Source organism: Volvox carteri (genome assembly GCF_000143455.1).
Source record: "Volvox carteri f. nagariensis unplaced genomic scaffold VOLCAscaffold_28, whole genome shotgun sequence".
In the NCBI taxonomy this organism is placed as follows: Eukaryota; Viridiplantae; Chlorophyta; class Chlorophyceae; order Chlamydomonadales; family Volvocaceae; genus Volvox; species Volvox carteri.
In genome coordinates this window covers 1239202-1260070 of record NW_003307571.1, presented here as the reverse complement: position 1 = coordinate 1260070, position 20869 = coordinate 1239202, and the positions used below count along the sequence as shown (strand labels likewise).

Sequence of the window (20869 nt, the reverse complement as noted above, 5' to 3'; positions counted from 1 at the left end):
GGACTTTGCAAGCATTATAACCCCCCCTCCTCATCCCCCAGCTCCCACCTCGCGCATACGTGGGCCAGGCGGCGATGGTGGCGTTGAACTCCTTCAGCGCCTCGGCCACCTTGCCGGCCGAGTAGTAGGCCTGACCCCGCAGTACCCGGGAATCGGGGGTAACCGGCTGGGGCTTGGTGGCGGCGGCCCCACCGCCTAGAGGGGCCGGGTGAGGGCAAGGAATGGAAGGAGGGAAGGAGGGAACATCTAATAGGGCTGGCAAGGAGTTGGGTGAGGGGTGGGTGTTTTGCTTGAGGTTACGGGGCTGTAGGGTGGTTTGCTTTTAGTGGGGAGCGTTTAGTGGGGAAAATGTCCTCCTCCGAGGGTGCAGCCAGGACGCGAGGGCCCTGGCTTCTTGGCCAAGGAATCCCAGAGGTCTTCAGGCTCGGCGCCTACCCGGGGTGCGACCCACTTGCAGGGCGTGTGCCAAACTCTCCACACACACATATACACACACACAAACCCTCCTGTATCACATCCTTTCAAAAAGGGACTTGGGAGTCGGAGGGCCTGTAACTCCAAAAAAGCCCGACTAGCATGTCTGGATGGCAGAAAACTGGATCTGATCTGGATCTGGTTGAAGCGCGTCCGGGGAGGGGGCCGTTGCCCTCCGACCGCCAGGCCACCGGGGGAAGCGGGAGAACGTGTATCCGGCCTGGGCCCGGTTAGGGTCTACCAGGCCCGGCGCAACAGTCCAGGACTTGCTAGAGGTGATTCGGGAAACCGGGAATGTGGGAAACTCCTTGATGCAGAGAGGAAACTCCCTGGGGTACGGCTTGGACACAAATCCCTTGTGACACCCACAAAAGACTCTCCCGTCGAAACTCTACTCGTTATAGGAATGTTTTTGATATATGAGAACCTCTAAGCAGACAGGTGAGGCGGAATTGGTTGCTTGGCGATCGTCAAACCTTGGGAACCAACAGTTCCAGCTTCTAGGACCATGTGAGCTGCCCGGATACCTTGTTGTGCCGCGTGTGCGGGAACAGATGGCGGAGCTGCATGAATAGATGAACTGCAGCCCATGATTGAAGTCTGGCAGGCAGAGAATGTGCGTCAGGGCGCCGGCGGAATGCGCGGAGAAGCCGGAAAGTGTCGCCGACGCCCAATCCAAAATGTGCGTATCACCAGTCTATACGTAGGCGGTGACCTAACCAAACGTAATCCATTGTCATGGACCCCAAATGAGTTCCTTCAATTGCAACCCAGGAAGCAGGTGTCCCCAACGCGTGGAGAATGAGGTTGTATATATCTATCTACCTTTGCCTACAGTTGCACTATTTTTGCGCAGGCTATTAAGGACCTGTCACGGGCCGAGGGCTTTGAAACGGAGATGTCTTTGCCGGAGAGCTATGTTTCTACACAGAAGTATACACTATTGTACGTGCAAACTGAACTATTCAAGCATGGACGTAACGCCAAACTGGATCGAAAGTCGTCGATTAACTCCAGCCGTACTATGATACGTGTAACAATGTGAAGGCTCCGTCCTCAGCGGTTATTAGGTCCTTTGGATGCAGCGCACAGGAAAACGACCCTTCTTAGATCAACCTGTTGCTGGGTGCGTCATCCTGCTGACCATCCCAAGTGCCACGGAAATACCAGATTACTTTTAATTCGGCATAGCTAGAGACTGGGCCAGGTCTCAGGATGCGATCGTTTATAGTCGCGGAGAGAAGCCCTGCCTCGTTAGCTTTCCTATGGACTCGTACGAGGCGGATACCGCACTCGCCCAAGTCAGCCGGTCGTGGTGACATGGGCCCCAACCGCTCAACGTCACAATCAATGCCTACACCTTCGTCCCCTCAATCATCAAAGCTCAACGATGACGACTCCGCTCGTGCGCAAGCGAAAGCTAGGCTGAGGCAGCTTGTGAGCAAGTACGTCCCCCCCGGCGGCAGGCGCTTACACAGCCACCCCGAATCTGTTTTCGCATGTATCATACAACGCAAAGCGTACATTGAATCAATCCCGATTATCCATTACTTGTTCCCAACAGCTCTGCGTCAGAAAAATCTCTGAGGCAGCACGCCCTAGTACCCTGTGCACAGAGGGCCTCACACATGCAAGATTGCATCTGCCTTGTTTCAAACGTTAATGCTGCCCGACCTTCTCTGCAAGAATTTTGTCCCTCTCTTAATCTCTCTTAAAACTAGCTTCCAATCGCGGTCTGCAGCCAACCCCAATATGGCCCTAACGAGCACGACCGCGCATCGTAGCATTCCGCGCGCCATCTCTACCGCATCTTTCTGTCGCTGACTTGGGTGTAGTTTTAGGCGCAGTTATCGATTTGGGTCAACGTTGGGTAAAATTAAGGCCCTAAGGAAATATGCCGCAGGGTCAACGCGGCCGCGCTGCCTGGTCCCGCGGATCTTGCTTCGTTGGACGGCGCTATTCGAGATCTCATCCGCCTGAATCCCAACCCCGACTCAGCCACGTCAGGTCTTATAAATGGCAGGTACTGCATCGAGGCATCCTTGGGTTTCTGCGAGGAGTCGTGCTATAGCATTTAAGTTTGGCAATTTTCGCAGCAAAACCGGGAAAGTGTGAATTCGTTTTTGTTTAATATGCTGTGATTCGGCTGGAGTTTCACTTGCTAAACATGTAGAGTAAAATTTACAGTTTCGGTGAACGTCGTCTTGCCATCGTAAGATAAATTGCAGTACTTCTGGTTTTTTTTCCTGGGCCATGCACTGTTCTGGCCATATGCTTGGCGGTGCTGTACCCGCCCCCGACCGGAACCCCTGACAGGTGGGTACTGTTGTACACCGTCAGCAGTACGACACTCCGACAAGCAGCATCTGCTTCAACCTACGGTGCTCGTGCTGGATCGGTCTCAGGAGGCCGCAGTAGCAGAAGTGACGAGACAATGAGCAGCGGTAGCGACGGCGGCATGAGCAGCGGCAGCAGCAGTAACGGCTACAGCAGCTACGATGGGAGTTTGGAGAGCGCCTTGTCACCGCTACAGCTCGCTAACGATATCGCCTACCGCTTTTTCTACACGTAAGCTTTTCTGTATTATTTTGAAAAAGCATCTAACATTTCATTAGAACCTTACGGGGTGATGCAATTGGACCGGAAACTAACCATTGTGTACATTCGTTGATAAGTTTCCCTTCATCGCCTCTATCCGCGAATAGAATCTCCCCTAAAAACGAGGCTCCGTACGTCCAGCCCAGGCTTTTCAGCTCAGGAATCTGCGAACCATGCAAAGATCCATACCTTCAGTTTCAGCCCCCAAGCCCCAGAAGACCCCTCGCTCTTCTTCAAAATTCTACCTCCCCTCCCCCCTCCGTCCTCTCTCTCTTTATTTTCTCGCATATGACTTCCTCCCGCCCTTCCATCTGTCCATCCATCCATCCATCCATCCATCTATCTATCTATCTATCTATCTATCTATCTATCTATCTATCTATCTATCTATCTATCTATCTATCTATCTAACCATCTATCCCTTCTTCTCCCCCGTTCCAGTGCCGATTGTGACACCCGACGGATGGAAGTATCCCGCATCCCTGCTCTGCACCTCTCCTCTCTCACCCCATGCAAAATCCCGCGGACGGCCCTCAATGCAGCTTTCTCGTTCCCTTTACCGAACCCGGGTTTTTCGATCCTAAGCTTTCCCCTCCGTCCCCCGGGGCCCCCGCGCTGCCCCCAAGCTGCCAGCCACAGCCCCCTCGTTACCGCCCGTTGGTTTGCCGCTCCGTTGCAGCTACGTGCCGGTGTTGGCTGGTGCCGCAGTGGGGGCTCGGGGCGCTGCCGCCTCCGGTCCGGTGAAGCCCAGAGGTAACTTCCAGGCAAGGCGGGGAGTGCTGGAAGGGACAGGGGGCAGGGAGTGCTGGAAGGGGGCGGGGGGTGCAGGAACGGGCCAAGAGCAGGCTACGTAGCTGGGCATTCCTATTGCAGGGTATTATCAACAACATTATCGCTACGAGTAACGGCAGCGTTTGGTTACTGCTGGCGGTTCTATATGTGCTAGGCTAGTAGTATCATTATTATTGTTGGTATTGTTAGTACTAGCAGTTTATGGGATGTGGGGTAGTGATGTGTGATGCTGCTGGGGGTGTGGAGTCATGTGGTTATGCCGCTCTCCTGGCCCTCCCTTGACTTCCAACCCGAGCGCCACAAGGTCCCCGTACGCCCCGGACAGGTGTTTGATACACGGGCGGGGAAAGTGGAGAACCAAGCCAGGTGTGTGGGTGTGGGTGCGTGTGTGTGTGGGGGGGTGCGTGGTTGGGTGTATGTGTGTGTACGTGTGTGTGCATGTGCATAGGTAACGATTTGTTGAGTGCTTTGTGTCGCACTCTCCGTCCCCTCCTCCCTCCTTCCGGTCCCCCCGCCTTCTCGCAGGCGATTCACCAGGTCCAATTCTGATGTGAACGTGTCGTACTACTGCTGTACATCCCGCGTTGTAGCGTGGTGGCTACACAGTACTGAAGTGCTTGTTAAGGAATACGCAAATAAATATCGTAACGGATATGAAATACTTTGAAAACTGTTATGGCTGTCAAGGAAATATTCGCAAGAACATAACGGAATTTTTCATCAATTAATCTGTACGACATCAGTTCTCTCTCGTCCCGTGTCGGGGAATCCCACTCTCGTTCCCACCTTCCCTCCCCTCCCCTTCCCTCCCCGCGGAGTTCGCGTCTCAGGTTCGAGGTCGGCGGAATGCAGTTCTGCGTCAACGTGAACGGTACAGCGGAGGTCGTGAAGGTGGGCATGTGGAAAGCGCTACATGGAAGGCCGGCGCGCAACGCTACCTGGATTCCTCTGCGCTCCCAAGTCCCCCCTTCCACACCCCCACAAAAGCCTTCACACGTCCTGCACACGGTCCCCCACCCCACCGCGGCATCCGGAGTAGGAAAAGCTGTCAGGGCATAATTTTTATCTAGTTTACTAAAGTTATGCTTTTTGTTGTAGGCAGCTCCCAAGGCCCAAAGGCCCACCACTATCAGAGCGCCCGCTTGGAGCCCTGCTGCTCCACGTGCTGCCAACTGCCTTTAATAACACGACAAAAGATGCACACGACCCAAATGGCCAGGACAGGACCCTAGTCACGATGAACTAATTCCGTTTGGGGCCGTGTTGCCTGGAGAGAGCCATGGAGCTCCATATCCACTCCATCCACTGATGGCCCTCCCTTTGATGTCCCTCCTATATTTTTAAACACCTTTTTTTGGAACCCCCCACGCCTCCAAAATTCCTCCTCCCCATCCTCCGCCTCCGCCTCCTTGTCATCATCGTCGTCGTCATCGTCGTTGATCGTTGATCGTTACGGTGCACAAACCGCGCACAGGGCCCGCCTGGTCGTCCCTGTCAGCGCCTAAGGGCCGTGTTCACCTCCTTCGATGTGGTGGTAGACGGCCAAAAAAGGTAAAAAAAAGGAGAGCGGAGGGAGGGGTGAGACGAACCACTGACAATTGAAGCAGATACTAGCGATTCACAGGTACGGCAGGAGGAATATTTGTTTAAGTTACTGACCAGTAGTGCCTAGGAAGGGGTACATTTTCTACATCTTGAGCGAATAGTCTCAATGTTAATTTATCTTAGAGCGGCGAGTGGAGCGGTTGGGGGGGGGCCCCTGGGAGGAAAGAGAGAGCGGGGAAGGCGAACCACGATCGAGTGAAGCTGATGGCAAGGAAAGACTGATGCGCCAGAAGAGAGAGAGCGGGGGGCATGAGGGTGAGATGGACGACAGGAAAGACTGACAAAGAGGAAAGGAAAGCCTCGTGGGGGAAGGTGAACGGACCCAGACGGGGTGAACCAGATATGGACGTGAATACCCGGGAGTGAAGGTGGAATGAAGGTCGAATGAGGATGGAAGGGAGGAGGACGGGGGGAAGATTTGGATGTGGTGGGAAGGGAATTTTGGGGCAGGCAGGGTGGTTCATGTCGTACAGCTATACCTGGGCCTACCTCCGTGCCGTTGTGCTGCATTTGCTTCGATCCCTTTTGTAGGTTTACAAGTTTTCAGGAAGGCATCTGCACAATGACCACCACACGTCTATGCTTTACCTCTGCTTTATGAACACGCAAATATGGATGCAGACACACACACACACACACACTCGCAGTTACACACATTCATACATACATGCACACGCGCACACAGGAGATATGCAAGTGCTGACGTCCCTGCCTTTAGCGTCCCTGCCTTGCCGGCGAAGGGAGCCCACCTGGGAGTGCATTGCCACGGAATAAATCGCTTGCGTCCATTCCCCAACACCCGCACCTGCCCAAAACCATTTGAACGGACACATGCACCCCTTTCCGGGCCTCCCCCCGTCCGGTTACTTAACCCCCGAATATTTGTTCTATCGACATTTGCTGAAAACGATCTTTCATAAAATTCCCTGACGTACCTCTCCGCGCACATGCACGATGTTCTTGATCTCGGTGTGATATTCGGACGCTCGATCACTTGCCGTTTCATGGTGTGATATTCGGACGCTCGATCACTTGCCATGAAACGGTTTCACCTCTCCTTTTTCCCCATCCTTTACATTCGTCTGTGGTTTTTATCCTCCCCACAATACTCGCGCGCAGGTTGTCGCTTCCCCTGTCACTGCTCAATCCGGTACGTGCTGTTGGCCATGCGCGTTGCAGCGGATTGATTTCAAGTCAGGGCCCGTAAATTGAATGGGAAAATCAGGAAATCCTTGCCAACTGTTTTTCTTCTTTTTCTTTTCCTCCTTTCTTTTTCTTCTCCTCCTCCTCGTTTTTCTGTTCCTGTCAAAAGCGGGTCGTGAAGAAGGTGTCCTTAATATGCATGATCGGAACCACTGCCTCCATCTAGTGGTGGGTGGGGGTTGTGACCTCCTATTTTCGACTCTCCACAGACGTGAGACCCATACAGTGGGTCAGTGCTGGCGTTTTCCCTACTCCCCTCCCCTTGGACCACTTTGCCTCTGGCTTGCATCCCTCCTTGGCCACCGCAGGTGGGGTTCGTGGACACGCCCTATCTGGATGACGAGGTGAGGTCTGTGCTGTGCTGGCGACTGGCTTGGGTGGGGTGAAGCCGAGTTTGTTTGCAGGGGGTGTTCGCATGTATATATGTCCGGGTCATTGGAGGTTTGAAGTCGGGTCTGCTCAGTTTGGGTCGGTGCAGTCCGGAGACGGTAGCATGGAAAGGGAAGGGAGATGCAATGCCGCTGCGCGCGAGGTGCACTCCTCGAACAGCGGTGGTGGTTCTTCGGGTGCTGTCGGTTGTGCTGGCGGCGATGCGGGTGCTGGTTGCGGTGCTGGTGCTGGTGCGGCTGGTAAACGGACCATTTTCAGTTGGACAGAACGGTCCCATCCCCACCTGAGCACACGCACTTACGGTGCATGAGCACATGCCGCCTCCACCTCTTCACGCAACACCTTACCCACCCATCCAGCCACCCCACCCGGGCAGCACCCAGCCACCCACCCATCCCCTGCCTGCCGCCCTGCGTGTTTCACTCGTCACCTCCTCCATTGCCGCCGCCGCATCTCTCTGCTATGTGTGGTGGCCTGGCGACATCATGGCGCCCGACTCGCTGCTCTGCGAGGAGCAGATTCGCATCAGCGTTGGAGACAAGGGCTCCCTGTTCATTGCCGCGCTGGAGGCAAGATGACGAACACGCAACCCGCCAGTGAACGAGGTAGCTGGCTGACGCTGGCTGGCTAGCTGGCTAGCTTGCTTCGTGGCTGGATGATCGCTACGCGGCTGGGTGGATGAAGGAAGGATGGAGGGATGGATGTTATGTCTTCGTGTATTACCATGCGTCGTCCTTCCTGAGTTCCCAAATATTCAAATTCGGTCCAATTAGAGGAGAGGGGGCGCTTGTAGGAGTATTCGTACTTGCGAAGGGTAAGAGCCCCAGGGTGAGTTTAATCGACCCTGGCGCCTGTTGCGTTTGTTGTGATGCGCACGGGACACATCTTTGGTTGAGTTGTCCTTCCGCAGTTTACAGTCCTGCAGTAGTTGCGTCTGCGATTCATTGTAAAAGACGAGCTAATGTATAACATTTTTAATTATGTTGAAGTGGGCTAGCTTTGCACAAGGATGGTTTAGCTCTGAACTGGTGTTTAGTTTGTAAACCGTCCAGCACGAAGGAATGGAGTGAAAGCCATGTGGCCAAGAAACGAAGACTTTGATGCACTATACAGTAAGAAATCAGTAACTTTTAATTTTGAGGTTGCATCAGTTATAAGGTAAACGGAGTACATGGATGAGTAAAAGGTCAAATGTGTGAGTCGGACGTTTCGGTCGGCTAAAAATGTCAACGGACGTCCTCGGCCCAGCGCAAAAACTATTTCTTTCTCGGTTTCAAGTTCCCTTACCATGTCGCTCATCATATTGTGCGGAACTGTGCGTTTAATCGTAGGGTTACTACCTGTCACATGGCGCTATACAAAAGGCTAAATGGTAAACCTTTGTAACTTATGGCAATGTATCGTCCGGGATGCGCATCAAGGAGGCGGATTAGGTTATGGGACTTGGGTTCCTGGTTCTGCTGGTTTTCGCTTCTTATACCCACAATAAGGAAACCTTTATGCTATTCACAAAGTAAAAGTTCTCATGAGGTCTGGCATCAGCAAAAAGAAGTTTGCTTGATCAATCATACGTCGGTGCTGCATGACGGGTAAGGATGGGTGCAGGGGCCGATTCGCATGAGGCAGCAAGGATTTGATATTGAAATCTTAAACCTGTCCTTGTTTTGTGCTCTGCAGCTGCCGAGCCTTCGCCAACGGTTCCGGAGACCACTTTTTGTGGGCCGCACTAACGAAGATTACACGGGATTGCCAAATAGACTACTCCACAATAGCGAACCAGGTATGCAGGAAAAATAAGATTTATGATAATCTTCGCTCGCTGGCTGTGGCCACACTTCTACAGCCCCTTTTATAGCCCTCGCTCGGCATAGCTTTTACAAGCGTGAGCTTAGACAGGTAACCAAATCTCTCACACGTTATAGCCAACCCCGGCCGACATCTTACCCTAGTTCGCTTGGATTTGAACGGTCCAAGAAAGCCAACGGGAACCGCCGTGCAGCCGTCGAGTGGATTTAGTATCGCTGGGCGTCGGGGAGCGAGAGGTTCGGAAAAGACCAATCCAGATTGGGATGTGTGTGGGGGGGATGGTTGGACGACAATCTATATAGAGGTTTTGGCAAATCCCGTTTGAATTTTACCAGGAAACAAACATGTCTAGATAGGTGTCTCAATGCGTTGCTTCTCGTCCTACAGCTTGCCAAGTTCCAAAACATTTATGCTCCGTTCGTCGGTTGGTTCACGTACGTGAGGTGGTTGCTGAGGCTGGTCTGATTGGGTGCGGTCTCCCGTGTCAATTATTACAACTCCACCGCCGCCACCGCCGCCGCGGCTGCTGCTGCTGCTGCCTGGCTGCTGCTAGGCTGCTGCTGCCTGGCTGCTACTGCCGAGCTGCTGTTGCTGCGCGCATCTAGGGGATTGACCGGAAGTCTGGAGGGTGACCGTCCTGCTGCCAGGCGCCTATCACTCCAGTGCGCTGTCGTGCATTATGTACGGCAGCGGCTAGCAAACAACATGCTCCAACATGCCCCAGCGGGCCTGTGTCACTGTGGTCCAATCACCCCCTGCTGGGTGGCAACTCGTGGATTTCAACTGCACAGGAGTGGTACGGTTGCATGCGTTTCAAATAATGATGTTGAAACGAGCTATGAACGGTTACTAAACGGGAGTGTTGGCGCTGGCAAGCGAGCAACCTTCCCAAGCGAAATAATCCGGTTAGCGTTTACAGAATGTTTAATTATAAAAATAAGGAGTAGATGTTGAGTTGATGATAAGTAGGATGACGCCAGAGCAAGCTGAATTACCCGCCGGCGCAGAAGTGATTGCGAAGGTGGCGGCGACAAAGGCCGAAAATCCCCAATCTACGTACCGACTGACGTATCAGCACGAAGTGCAAACGTTAAACAGCAGCAGTAGCAGTAGAACTTGACAGGTGGTAGTTGAAAGGCTTGCGCAGGCGTGGTGACGTCATGTGAAAGAAAGAACTAGTATGTGTGTATGTATGTATATCCTTCCCGCGTAGTTAACTTAAATGGCAGAAATGTTTCTAGAGAAAATTTTTGAGCCTTTCCTTTTCTACTTCGATCGAAATTTCTAGATTGCAGGCAATTACGTAAAGGTTAGCAATTGGGGTGCTATTTCCCCAAAGCGGAGGGTATATAGCCATACTGATCGCCGCACGTTTTGATTGCTGGCATCATTCGCTCGAACTAGTTAATTTAGAGTTGTTTTTCCTCATACTAGTTTTGTCTCTTTGTCTCTTAGGCTCGCAATCCGTGAACCCTCCGGCTCCTTGGGGCCGCATTACGAGCTCATGCACGCTCTAATATCAAAACGTTCTTTGGTCGACGGAGACGTTACGTAAAACCGTTGTTCCAGTTCGTTCGTGTAATCCGCCCTCCGTCCTCCCGAAGGGCCCCCCCCCCTGGGGTGGGTGGGTGGGTTCCGCACGACATCTTGTTAGCCTGTATGTGTGTCTGTATCTGCGCGTGTATGTATGTTTGTGTGTGGGGGGGGTGTTGTTGCAGTTGGCTCTAGACTCGTTAAGAGTAGAGCTAACGGGCCAGCAGGCCGTGCATCATTGCACGTAAGGCAACCAGGGCAACCAAGACGCACACCCAGACCAGACAACGCAAGCCACCTACTAGCCAGCGTGTTGCAGTCAGTCTAATTCTGCTAACCCCTATCCGTGCTTGCACTCCCTCATCCCTGCCAATATTTTATCCTTCACAGGCACGTGCCCCTCCCCTTCCCCCGTGCGACAATAGCCCTCATAGCCGTTAACATAACATGCTGTGCGGTGTTGCCGTATCCCTGTGTCCGTTGTCGCTTGCTCTGGCTGATCCCAAAACAGACCGCCACATATGACGCATTTGGATTATCATGGCGCAACGGCATGCAACCCGAGTTCGAACTGTCCTTGGCGCAATTTAATAATAAATCTGGTCTTCATCTGGGCGGCAAATCACGCACGATCTCCGAATACATTCTCAGTTGGTTGGAAGTTTGGCCAACGGTCAACGACCCAGGACCCAACGACTATTGGTTGATATCCGCGGAGGTCCTTGGCGCAAACATCGGGCGAGATGTGTTTGTGGACTTGACAGGTATCCTTGTTGATGATGACGGCTATCGATTCGTGGACATCCCCACGGCGTTCAGGTATGTGCGTATGTGGCGTATTATGTACGGCGGTCATATGTACGGCGGTCATAGTGGTGGTTGCAGGCCAAGCGAGGGGCAGCGCCCAACCCCCTTCCCCATCCCGTTTTACGGCTAGCAGAGATGCGGGATCGTCAGCCTACGCCGGCTCCTATTCCGCCCTGCCGTTGTGGCTCACGTCGTATCAACTGCTATACCGCCGTGACCTGTTTATGTCGTACAACATTTCCGTACCACGCACGTGGGACGAGGCACTCGCGGTGGCGGACAAGTACGGCAGAGGCGCCCTAGGTCCCGACCAGCCTGACCTAGGGTTTTGCTTCGAGTCTAATCCGGGTGGGTTTGTGGGGAGGGAAAACCGGCGGGCGATCGCCCGGGGGGATCCCGGGGGTGTGAACAGGATGGCATCGATGGGTTTGGACTTAACAGGAGCTTGGTGGGATATCTGTGTCGGCATAGCGAAGACATCCCTAGCAGGTAGGTGCCAAGATGCAATCCATATGTATGTGTGTCTGTAAGCACACGTGCATTATCACAGGCGAAAAGTCAACCTTGTACCCTTCGGGGAAGGGGTTCTTCTTCTTCCCCTAAAGGGGAACTTTGGTGTGTGATTCCCGTAAAGGGGAAGAAGAAGAGACTTTGGTTCAGAAGAAGACCAGAGCTCTTACCAACCTTACCAGGCGGATAACGACAGGCCGGGGTGAATAGCAGAAGGGCGCCAAAAGTACCCAAAGTGAACAGGATGGAAAAAGGCAAATCGTGGCATGATGAGAATTAACCCCAACAACTTCCTGAATCCTTCCCCCCACTCCCGACCCAGCAACATCCACCCGTTTATCCCCCATTTTGCAGTCTGCGGCTACGCCCATGCCATGTTTATGTACATCGTGGGTACGATGGTTCAGCTAGAGGGACCCAGCCATGGCACGTGGTTTGACCCAACCAACTTGGATCCGCTGTACGGAAATCCAACAGTCCTTAAAGAGGCGCTGCGGCTGTTTCTGGCGCTAAAGGCGCACAGCGTGCCTGACACTACTCCGTGTTCTGTGGTGTACGACATGTTGGAAGCTGGCCGGTGTCTGATGCTTTGGGGTTTCTCCTTCGCGTTTAAGGTGCGTGTGTGTGCAGCCAGCGGGGTTGGGGTTGGGGTTGGGGATGGGGTTGGTGCCGACCTAGGGCCTCGGGTTCGGGGCTTAACAAAGAAAAGCCGAAGCGACTCATGTGTGTACGGCATATCCCAACCGATGCCTAACGGCTAACCATCCCCCCCTCCCCAAATTTCCCCCCCTCCCATCTCATCCTCTTCCCCGTCAGCGTGCCTCCCATAACTCCAGCGCCATGAGGGGTCGTCAGGGGGTCGCACTGACCCCTGGGTCAGTGCGAGTGCTGGACCGCAACAACCCAACCGCCGGCCTGGTTCCCTGCACGGGGGCTCTGTGCCCGTTCGCTGATCTGGAGCCAGATCGTTCTCCCCCTCCTTCCAACACCACCTCGAGCAGCAGCAGTAACAGCAACGGTAGCAGTAGCAGTAGCAGTAATGGCATTATGGTGAATCGCATTGTGCCAATCGAGACGGCGAGCTTTGTGATTAACGCACTGGCACCGCTGCACCGGCAGGCGGCGGCCTACACCTTCCTGCACGAATTCACGGGACCCGAACAGCACCGGAGACTGATGCTGCAGCCCAAAACGGGTGGGGTTGGGAAGGTGGAGGGGGTGGGCATGGGGTGGGAAGGGGTGAGGAAGTAAGGGAAGCACGCACGCATTTCAGCCATGGACATGCGTTGGTGTGCGTGTACTCGTGTGTGTATGTGTGTGTATGTGTGTGTGTATGTGTGTGTATGTGTGTGTGTATGTGTGTGTATGTGTGTGTATGTGTGTATTTGTTACGTATCGATCCGGGCCTGAACCTGGCCACCGGGCCCACACACCCCAACGGGAACAATCGCCGCAGCCCTCCATCATTGGAGGGGCGTTATGTCGGTCAGAATCCTAACCGCTCTTCTTTATCAACGCAAGGCGCCATCACCTGTTCGAATCTTGTAGCCAGCTACATTCACCAATGCAGATGTGCCCTTGCCCGTATGTACGGCTGTACGGCTGCCAATCTATCTGTTTATCTAATTGCTTGCTTATTTATCTGTCTGTGCGCATGTCCGTATGTCTGTCCTCTCTCCATTCCCTCTCCACTCTGCCGTTATAAAGTTGGCTGGCCTGTTTTGATGTGTCCTGTGTACGACTGATGTGTACGACAGAGCTAATGCCTATCCGTACGGACGAGTTGGACGAGGAGATCTGGGTGGATGCTGGGTGAGCTTGGATATTTGAGCTCCATATTTGGTTCCTGGGAATGGGAGTGGGAGTGGGGAGGCGGGTGTACATACATACATACATACAGGTGGGTGAGTGGGTGGATGGAGTGGGCCGAGCGCTGTCATGACGGTCTCCGCCGTAACCCACAAGGCCCACCTCGACCTGAGGCCTAATTCCCAATCAACCACAAACCATCAACCAACAACAACTGTCCAATACATGAGATACAGGTATCGCACTATTTTCCTAGGGTTTGTTTCATCCTATTTTCTTTGTTAGTTGTCCCTCTAGTTTAATTTTTTCCTGGACTGACTCTTGCGCTTCCCCGCCGTACTGTTGCCTGCTTTGTGGGCTCCAGTGGCCTCCGAAACCTCCCCCCAAACTCTCCACTGACCCTCCACGTGACTGCAGGTACGAGCAGGATGACGTCAGAGAGTTCCTCCGGGTTTACCGCCATGACTTTCTCCACGACAATGTCTACTACGAGCTGCGAATACCTGGAGTGTATGAGACATAGTGCGTGGGGGGAAAGAGGGGGGGAAGGTTTTGGGTTTTGAGTGCGTATGTATGTGTGTATGTATGTGAGGTGGGGTGGGGTGGAGGTTGCAGTGGGGAAGGGGTATATCGGGGTCCTACCTCACCACGAGCCCAACCACCCAGCCGTTCCAATCATCCCAACCGACCCAACCGTTCTAACTGTCCCTTCGCAGTACCCTCATCCAAAATATGCTTTTCAAAGCACTGGCGGGAAACGCCACTTTCCAGCAGCTTCTCCAGGATTTGCGGTCTGGTACGGAAGACATGTATCTTAACGCGGGCGGCAAGGAGAGGTTGCTGGCGCTGTACCAGCGATCTGTGCACTACACACCACCACCACCGCCACCACCACCAACTGCCAACGTGTGTGGGGGATGTGGTTCTGGGGTTAGTCTTTCCTGACAAGGTGGTTTGTCGTTGACTAGTTGGTTAGTTGGTTGTGGAAAGGTTCAGCTTCTCAACATATTACAGTTCCTGTTCCCCCCGGGACCTAGTCCGCAGTTTTATAAAAATCTTTCTGTCGTACGACGTACAGGGGAAATATTTATCTTCCGGAACCGTACGGCTGCTGGCGGCGCTTGTCCCGACGGCGGCGGTGCTGGTGGCGGCAGCGGCGGTGCTCTTGGTTGTCCTCCGCTGGCGGCGGTTGCGGCGGGAGGTGCTGCTGGCTCGCACTGGGCCCCCCGGCGTAGGACCGGACAGCAGCCTTCTAGTGACTGATATCCAGGTGTGAGTTTGTATGTGTGTGAGTTTGTATGTGTGCGAGTGTATGAGTTTGTATGTATGTGCTTAGGTTACAAGTATCTGACCGGGCCTGGCACTGGCCAGGGGCTGCTGGCCAGCCCCAACGAAAAGAGGCCGCCTAAACTCTCTCCCGCGGACGGGAGAGGGGCGCGCAAGGGGCCTCTGTCCCTCCTAAGCAGCCGAGAGCCGCAGGTCCGCTAGCTCCGCTCTCCTCCCCCGGGGGGGCGGTAGGAGGCATCACACGTGTGTGTGTATTAGTTGCACATTACATGTCTTGCCGGGCCTGACGCTGGCCAAGGGCTGCTGTTTGTGTGTACGCGCGCTTGTGTGTGTATGTATGTTTGTGAGCGTGTGTGTTTACGCGCGCTTGTGTGTGTATGTATGTTTGTGAGCGGGTGTGTACGCGCGCTTGTGTGTATGTATGTCTTGATGTTTATGGGGGGAGGGGGGCGGAGAGGAGGACTCCGTCTGGGGACAAGTAGGAGCGGAACGGGGGACACGGCAGTTAGACCGAGGAACGTGGAAACAGAAAAAACAGAAACGAACGGGAACAAACAGAAAAGAAACCGAATGAAACAGACAGTTGGGCGGCAAACTGCTCCTTCAGCATCTTTTGCCAACATAATGTGAGGTAATAGCTTAGCCCTCGGCCGGCTTAAACTTAAACTTCGACGTGGATTCCCGCTCCTTATCATATATGCCATACCGCCATCGTACATAACATCGTACATGACATTATGCTGTACGGTGTCGTACTTTGCAGGACTCGACGTGCCTGTGGGAGAGCCTGGCGGCGGAGGTGATGGACACAGCCGTCAAGCTGCATCACCGGGCGATTCGGGAGCTGCTGGTCAAATTTGGAGGGTGGGTCGGTGGGTCGGTGGGTCGGTGGGTCGGTGCACGGGGCAGCCGGGTAGCCAATGAGTGTTTGAGCACATCCTCACAGGGGGTACGCTGCTTGTTAATTGTGATTTGGGGGATATCTCACTTTGTAAAATTTGTCGTACAACGCCGTACAACAGGTACGAAAGCGCCACCGAGGGCGACAGCTTTATCCTCGCATTCCACCGACCCAACCGAGCCCTAGGCTTTGCGCTGGCGGCACAAGAGGCACTGCTGACCGCCGACTGGCCGGCGGAGCTGCTCGCCAGCCCTTATGCGGCGACGCTGGTCGTACGGCGCGACACAGCGGCCGCTGAAGCCGTCATGGCATGTTTGGCAACTCCGCCGCTGCTTCATGATGGGATGAACTTAGAGCAAGCAGTGGTGACTGCGGCTGCTCCACCGCTGCCGTCGCTGGCGGCGTCGTTGCCGCCACCATCCGGCGGCGGCGGCGGCGGCGGCGGCGGAAGGTATCTGAGGCCGCCGCCGCGGACCAGCGACTGTGGTGGCGGCGGCGGCGGCGGTCGGTACCTCCGGCCAGCATCTATTGATCTGTCCAGCGAGGCGAGGGCCTTGCGGCGGGTGACGGGAACCGGCATATTTGCAGCGACAGCGATGGCACAGGTGGTGCCGTACAGCCGCCAGAGAACGACGTCGCTGAATGGCGGGGCTTGCGGGGGCGGTGGAGGGGCGTCCGCTGGCGCCGCTAGCGTCGCCGCCATCACCACCGCCGCCAGGGTTGGGGGGGGCGACGATTTTCAAGTGCGGACGGCAGCAGCACTGCCGGCGCGAAGTTCATTGGAAGCGCCCGCCGTCAGCGATAACGGTCGCTCCAGGTGGGGCTTGGCGGTGGCGACGGCAGCCCCTACGACTGTCAGTAAGGTAAAGTTGTCCGGGTGGGGATCTCAACGGCGGATGTACGACAGTCAAGATGGGGACGGCGACGGCAGTCCCCGTATTACCGATACGGCAATGCCGTACTACGGAAGTACGGTGGCGGGCACCCCAGCGACGGCGACTGGGCCGGTCGGTGAACGAGATCACACATGCAGTTTGGAAAGACATGGTGGCGGCGGCGGCGGCGGTGGCGGCGGTACGGAAGTTTTCTTTGGCGGTGCAGCCGTCACCACAGGTCCCACGGATGCTGAACATGGCGGCTGTTGTGACGTGGACGGCATTATCGGAAGCCGCGGCGGCGGCGGCGACGCCGCCGCTGCTGTCGCTCCCGCCGCCATGCGGCTGGTGGAAGCACTGAACCGTATGTTTCCAGAAGATCATTCGTACGACAGTACGGCGCCTTGTACGGGACAGCTCGTGATTTTCAGGTGCTTCTTTCCGCTTAGCTGGGCCCTGTGAGGGTTGTAATTCAAAAACGAACAAGACTCTGGCACGAACGCTGACACCCCCCTCCTTGCCACCCCTCGCAATCCTCCAGGGGTAAGGGATGGTTCCTTGCCACCCACCACCCACACCCCGGGATATGCCGTACTGTGCGGCTCTCCTATATCCTTAGAGCCCTGCACTCGTCAGTCACTCACGCCACGCCACGCCATGCTCCGGGTTTCGCCCCACGCGTCCGCTCTCCCACTCTCACTTCTCAGCCCATCCCAGTAACCCGTCCGGATCCCCCCCGGCCACAGAGGCCTCCGTGTACGAATGGGACTACATTGCGGCATCACAAGTGCCGCAGAAGTGCAGTACAATCGCGCTAGCGGTCGCATCGTCTACCCGGGCCCTACACTACAGCTGACTAAGGCCGTAGCCGATGCCGGCCATGGTGGGCAAATTACGGTGACGGCGCGCGTGCAACACGCCGCCACCGGTATCGTCAATCATCACCTTGGCGGCGCCGGCGCCAGCGGGAGCTATGGTTACGCTGGCGGCGTCGGTGACGGCATTTCCATGACGTACATTGTCCTGGCGGCCGGCAGCCATGTGCTGAAGGCGGGCGGGCCGGCAGTGGAGATGTACGGCGTGTACGGCAAGGGGTTGGTGGCGAGGGCAGGCCATGTTGGGCCGCTGCGTACGGAGGCTGAAAAGGTGTTCCGGAAAGGGGGCGGAGGAGGGGGGGGAGGTGGAAGGGGCAGAGTGGGAGGCGAAAAGGGATGAGACCAAGGGGCAGGGGGTGGGTGGATGATGATAAGGCACCAGGCAAGCATGTGCTCCCGAAAGGAGAAGGGAGGAGAGAGTGGGCATGCGATGACGGGGATGGGTGGGCAAGAAAAAAAAACCAAGGAGGCTCTGAATATGCTAAAACACCCTTTAAACTCGTTCAAAACCCTAAAACCCTAAAACCCTAAAACCCACAGGTACCCGGGGTGCTGTTCGCACCTCTGGGGCGTGTGGCGGTAGCCCTGGCTCAGGTCCAGGACCCGGACGAGTTCGCCGGGTGGGGTCTGGAGGCTTCCCTGGAGTCTCACCGGGAGATGCTGAAGGAGGCGGGAGTGCTGGCGTGTCGGCACGGGGGCTACCTGGTAGGGGAGGGAGGGGAGGGAGGGGAGGGGAGGGAGGGGAGGGGAGGGAGGGGAGGTCAGTTGTCCAATGACAAACGGACGCTATAGCAATTCAAGGAGGTGGAGTGAGTGAATGTGTGTGTGCGTATGTGTGTGTGTGTGTGCTGCATTAACCTCCCAAGGTATAACCTGGGGGCCCCAAGGGTCAGGGCCGAATGCTGTTCGATATAGGCAAAGATCATAAAACGCACACGGAAGATTGCCATCTTATCACTCTATCACTTGGATAGGGATCCGGATAGGTGACATGGATAAGGTTTGCCAACGTCAGACGGTCAACGTTTCCTTTTACCATCACATCCTTCATAGTCTGATCCATCTAAAACCAGACAGAAAGCCCCGGCATGTGCTATGTATGCTGTGCAGTCCGAAATTACGCGCTTTTCGCCTTCCACGGCCCGGAGTTGCCACACTGCAGGTTTTCTGCTCCTGCAGGCTGGCTCCCCCATAAGCTTTACTTGCTTCTAGTGGACACACAGCAACGCAGACGAAAGCGCGTCATAATAATCCTTGCAGCTGCTCTTGTGGCGCCGATAGTGATGATAAATGATGATGACGAAAGCGATGACGGTGGTCATGACCAAGCAAGGAAATGGCGACAAGGTTGATGACAAACACAAACCCCTTTCACGTTAACACCAAGATCATCATTGTTTCTCTTGCTGTTCCATATTCTGCTGCCGTACAGGACCAGGTTCACACGTACACATAAACCTAATCACCTACCCACACCCACACCCACACCCACAGGTCCCAACACCGCCGGGGTCTTTCCAGGCAGTGTTTTGTCAACCTGAATCTGCCGTACGGTGGATCTTGGAGCTGCAGGACGATCTTGGACCTGAGGAACGGTCGGCGGCGGCTGGCGGCGTCGGCGGCGACATGGCGGGGCCTGGTGGGCTTATGGGTGCTGCCGCCGCTGCCGAATTGCCGCCGCTCACTACCACCGCGAGCAAGCACGTTGCCGCCGGCGCCGTCACCACAGCTGAAGACGCAACTGGGACGTCGGGCAGCTTGTTTGGCACCGCGGAGGGTGGCAGGATGGGGGCGGCGGTGGCGGCTGCTGCCGCGGCAGCGGGAACGATGGTGGCGGCGGCTGCGGCGACTGTGCTGCACTCACCTTCCAGCGCCAGCGGCAGCGCCGACACGGGGAATGCGGTCCACCACCTGCAGAGGGTACGTGCGTCTCTTAGCTGTTGGGGCTTGGATCCGGGAGCAGTGCTGGATGGGGCAGTGCTGGATTTAAACCTCGGAGCAGGCTGGAAGTGGTGGAGTTTGGGGCCGAATGATGAGAGCAGTGCTCCAGGAAAAAATTCCGCGCTCATCCATCCATCCATCCATCATATCTTCACCTCATTGTATTGGCCCCATGCATAACATCCTCTTCCGCGTAATATTCGTTTTGTTGCTGGGTGCAGGCAACAGCCGCCGCGCGTTTGTCCGTACTTCATGTCAAGGGTGGTGTAGAAATTGGTGACGCCATGGCGACGATGCGTGCCGGCGGCAGTTTGTCGTACTGTGGCGGAGCCGCCAAGAGGGCGGCATGCCTGGCAGCCAACGCCTCCTGGCACGAGGTGCTGGTCAGCGTGGAGGTTGTACGAGCATTGGAAGGAAAGGTGGGTTTTATTTCGCTCCTCATTAGCGCGCCTAAGTGTCCTCCTAATTATAAAGCACTGCTGGCTTACAGGTTTTAAGACTCTTAAATTAAGAGGTCTTCGGGGCTAATATGAGGATTCGAGGCACAGCCGTTCAACACGCGTGACTTAGGATCCTAGCCAGTGTTGCCTCGCTTTATATGTACGAAAACTAACTTTGAACACTCGATATGCCTGCATCCAATGAGCTCTTGGGTTCTGTTATTCTGAGCAGGAGCATCTGGCTCTCATGGCTTTGTGGCAACTGAAGCAGCAGCAGCAGCAGCAGCAACAGGCGCGACTCAAGGCCAAGACCCAGAGCCACAGCCGCCGCTATCAGCTGGCGCTACAGCCGCTGCTGCAGGTCCCATCACCTTCTGGCCGGCTGCAGCAGTGCCCTGCTCGCAGCAGTCGGCAGGCACAGATGCAGCACCTGCAGCCGCTGCTATGGGGCAATGAGCTGCGCACGGTGAAATACAAGGGTGGTACCTTACTGGCTTGTACGGTGCGGCTCGGGCGCGGGATGGTGGCTGCGGCCATGCCGTCCTCGGCACTTGCAGTGGTGCCGCCACTGCTGCCGGCAGCCATTGCATCGGTCCCGATATAGCCAACAGCAGCACTGCTCTCAGCACCGGTTTCCCTGGCTTGTATGTGTGCTGCTCAGATTTGATCTGGTTGGGTTGGGTTGCAGTAGAGGGATTGGCTTGGATAGATTGACAGCTGGGCCGTGTCCCATGCTAGGGGTTAGCGGGCGACGTGGAGAGTTTGGTGTGCACGTCAGGGTAGCAGATCTATTTGCAGTTGTTTGTTGGGTTTGTTGCTTTTACTACTGCAAGTGCGTGGCACTGCAGCCATTGCTGTACAACTTGCTTGCTTGGACCCCTCGTGCGGGCAAACACTTGTTAGTAGTCTTGTTCATGAAGTGCAGGTTTATCTATCTCGTACACCACCATTGGAGACCTCTCCTTGATTTTACAGGACGCCTTCATTATTTCCGTGCGTGTGTGCATTACCATTCTTATCTAG

The 20869-nt window shown here is 55.2% G+C and overlaps 3 protein-coding genes across 3 annotated transcripts in view; 2 read left to right on the top strand and 1 right to left on the bottom strand.

Moving 5' to 3' along the window:
• VOLCADRAFT_92912 (uncharacterized protein) overlaps positions 1–1065 on the bottom strand; it is a gene marked incomplete at both ends in the record, with an annotated part of 9155 nt that extends 8090 nt beyond the window's left edge. Inside the window, 2 exons of the mRNA XM_002952176.1 lie at positions 49–195; positions 951–1065. Of these exons, the coding sequence (XP_002952222.1) occupies positions 49–195; positions 951–1065 (262 nt within the window). The remainder of the gene's footprint in view (positions 1–48; positions 196–950) is intronic.
• A 759-nt stretch (positions 1066–1824) lies between these two features.
• VOLCADRAFT_92911 (uncharacterized protein) lies at positions 1825–7640 on the top strand (the record flags this gene model as incomplete). Its single annotated transcript, XM_002952250.1, has 9 exons — positions 1825–1919; positions 3752–3812; positions 4190–4230; positions 4390–4401; positions 4683–4755; positions 5339–5415; positions 6589–6619; positions 6981–7016; positions 7422–7640. The coding sequence occupies 9 exons, from the start codon at positions 1825–1827 to the stop codon at positions 7638–7640; spliced, it is 645 nt and encodes a 214-aa protein (XP_002952296.1).
• Positions 7641–8137: 497 nt separating this feature from the next.
• VOLCADRAFT_92910 (uncharacterized protein) lies at positions 8138–20869 on the top strand (the record flags this gene model as incomplete). The annotated part of the gene is made up of 20 exons (XM_002952249.1): positions 8138–8220; positions 8740–8842; positions 10913–11220; positions 11342–11697; positions 12073–12332; positions 12555–12593; positions 12838–12913; positions 13476–13530; positions 13945–14049; positions 14244–14457; positions 15578–15678; positions 15837–17048; positions 17132–17133; positions 17339–17736; positions 18006–18170; positions 18960–19104; positions 19195–19385; positions 19628–19825; positions 20079–20348; positions 20822–20869. 20 exons carry the CDS (start codon positions 8138–8140, stop codon positions 20867–20869), a joined length of 4329 nt encoding a protein of 1442 aa, XP_002952295.1.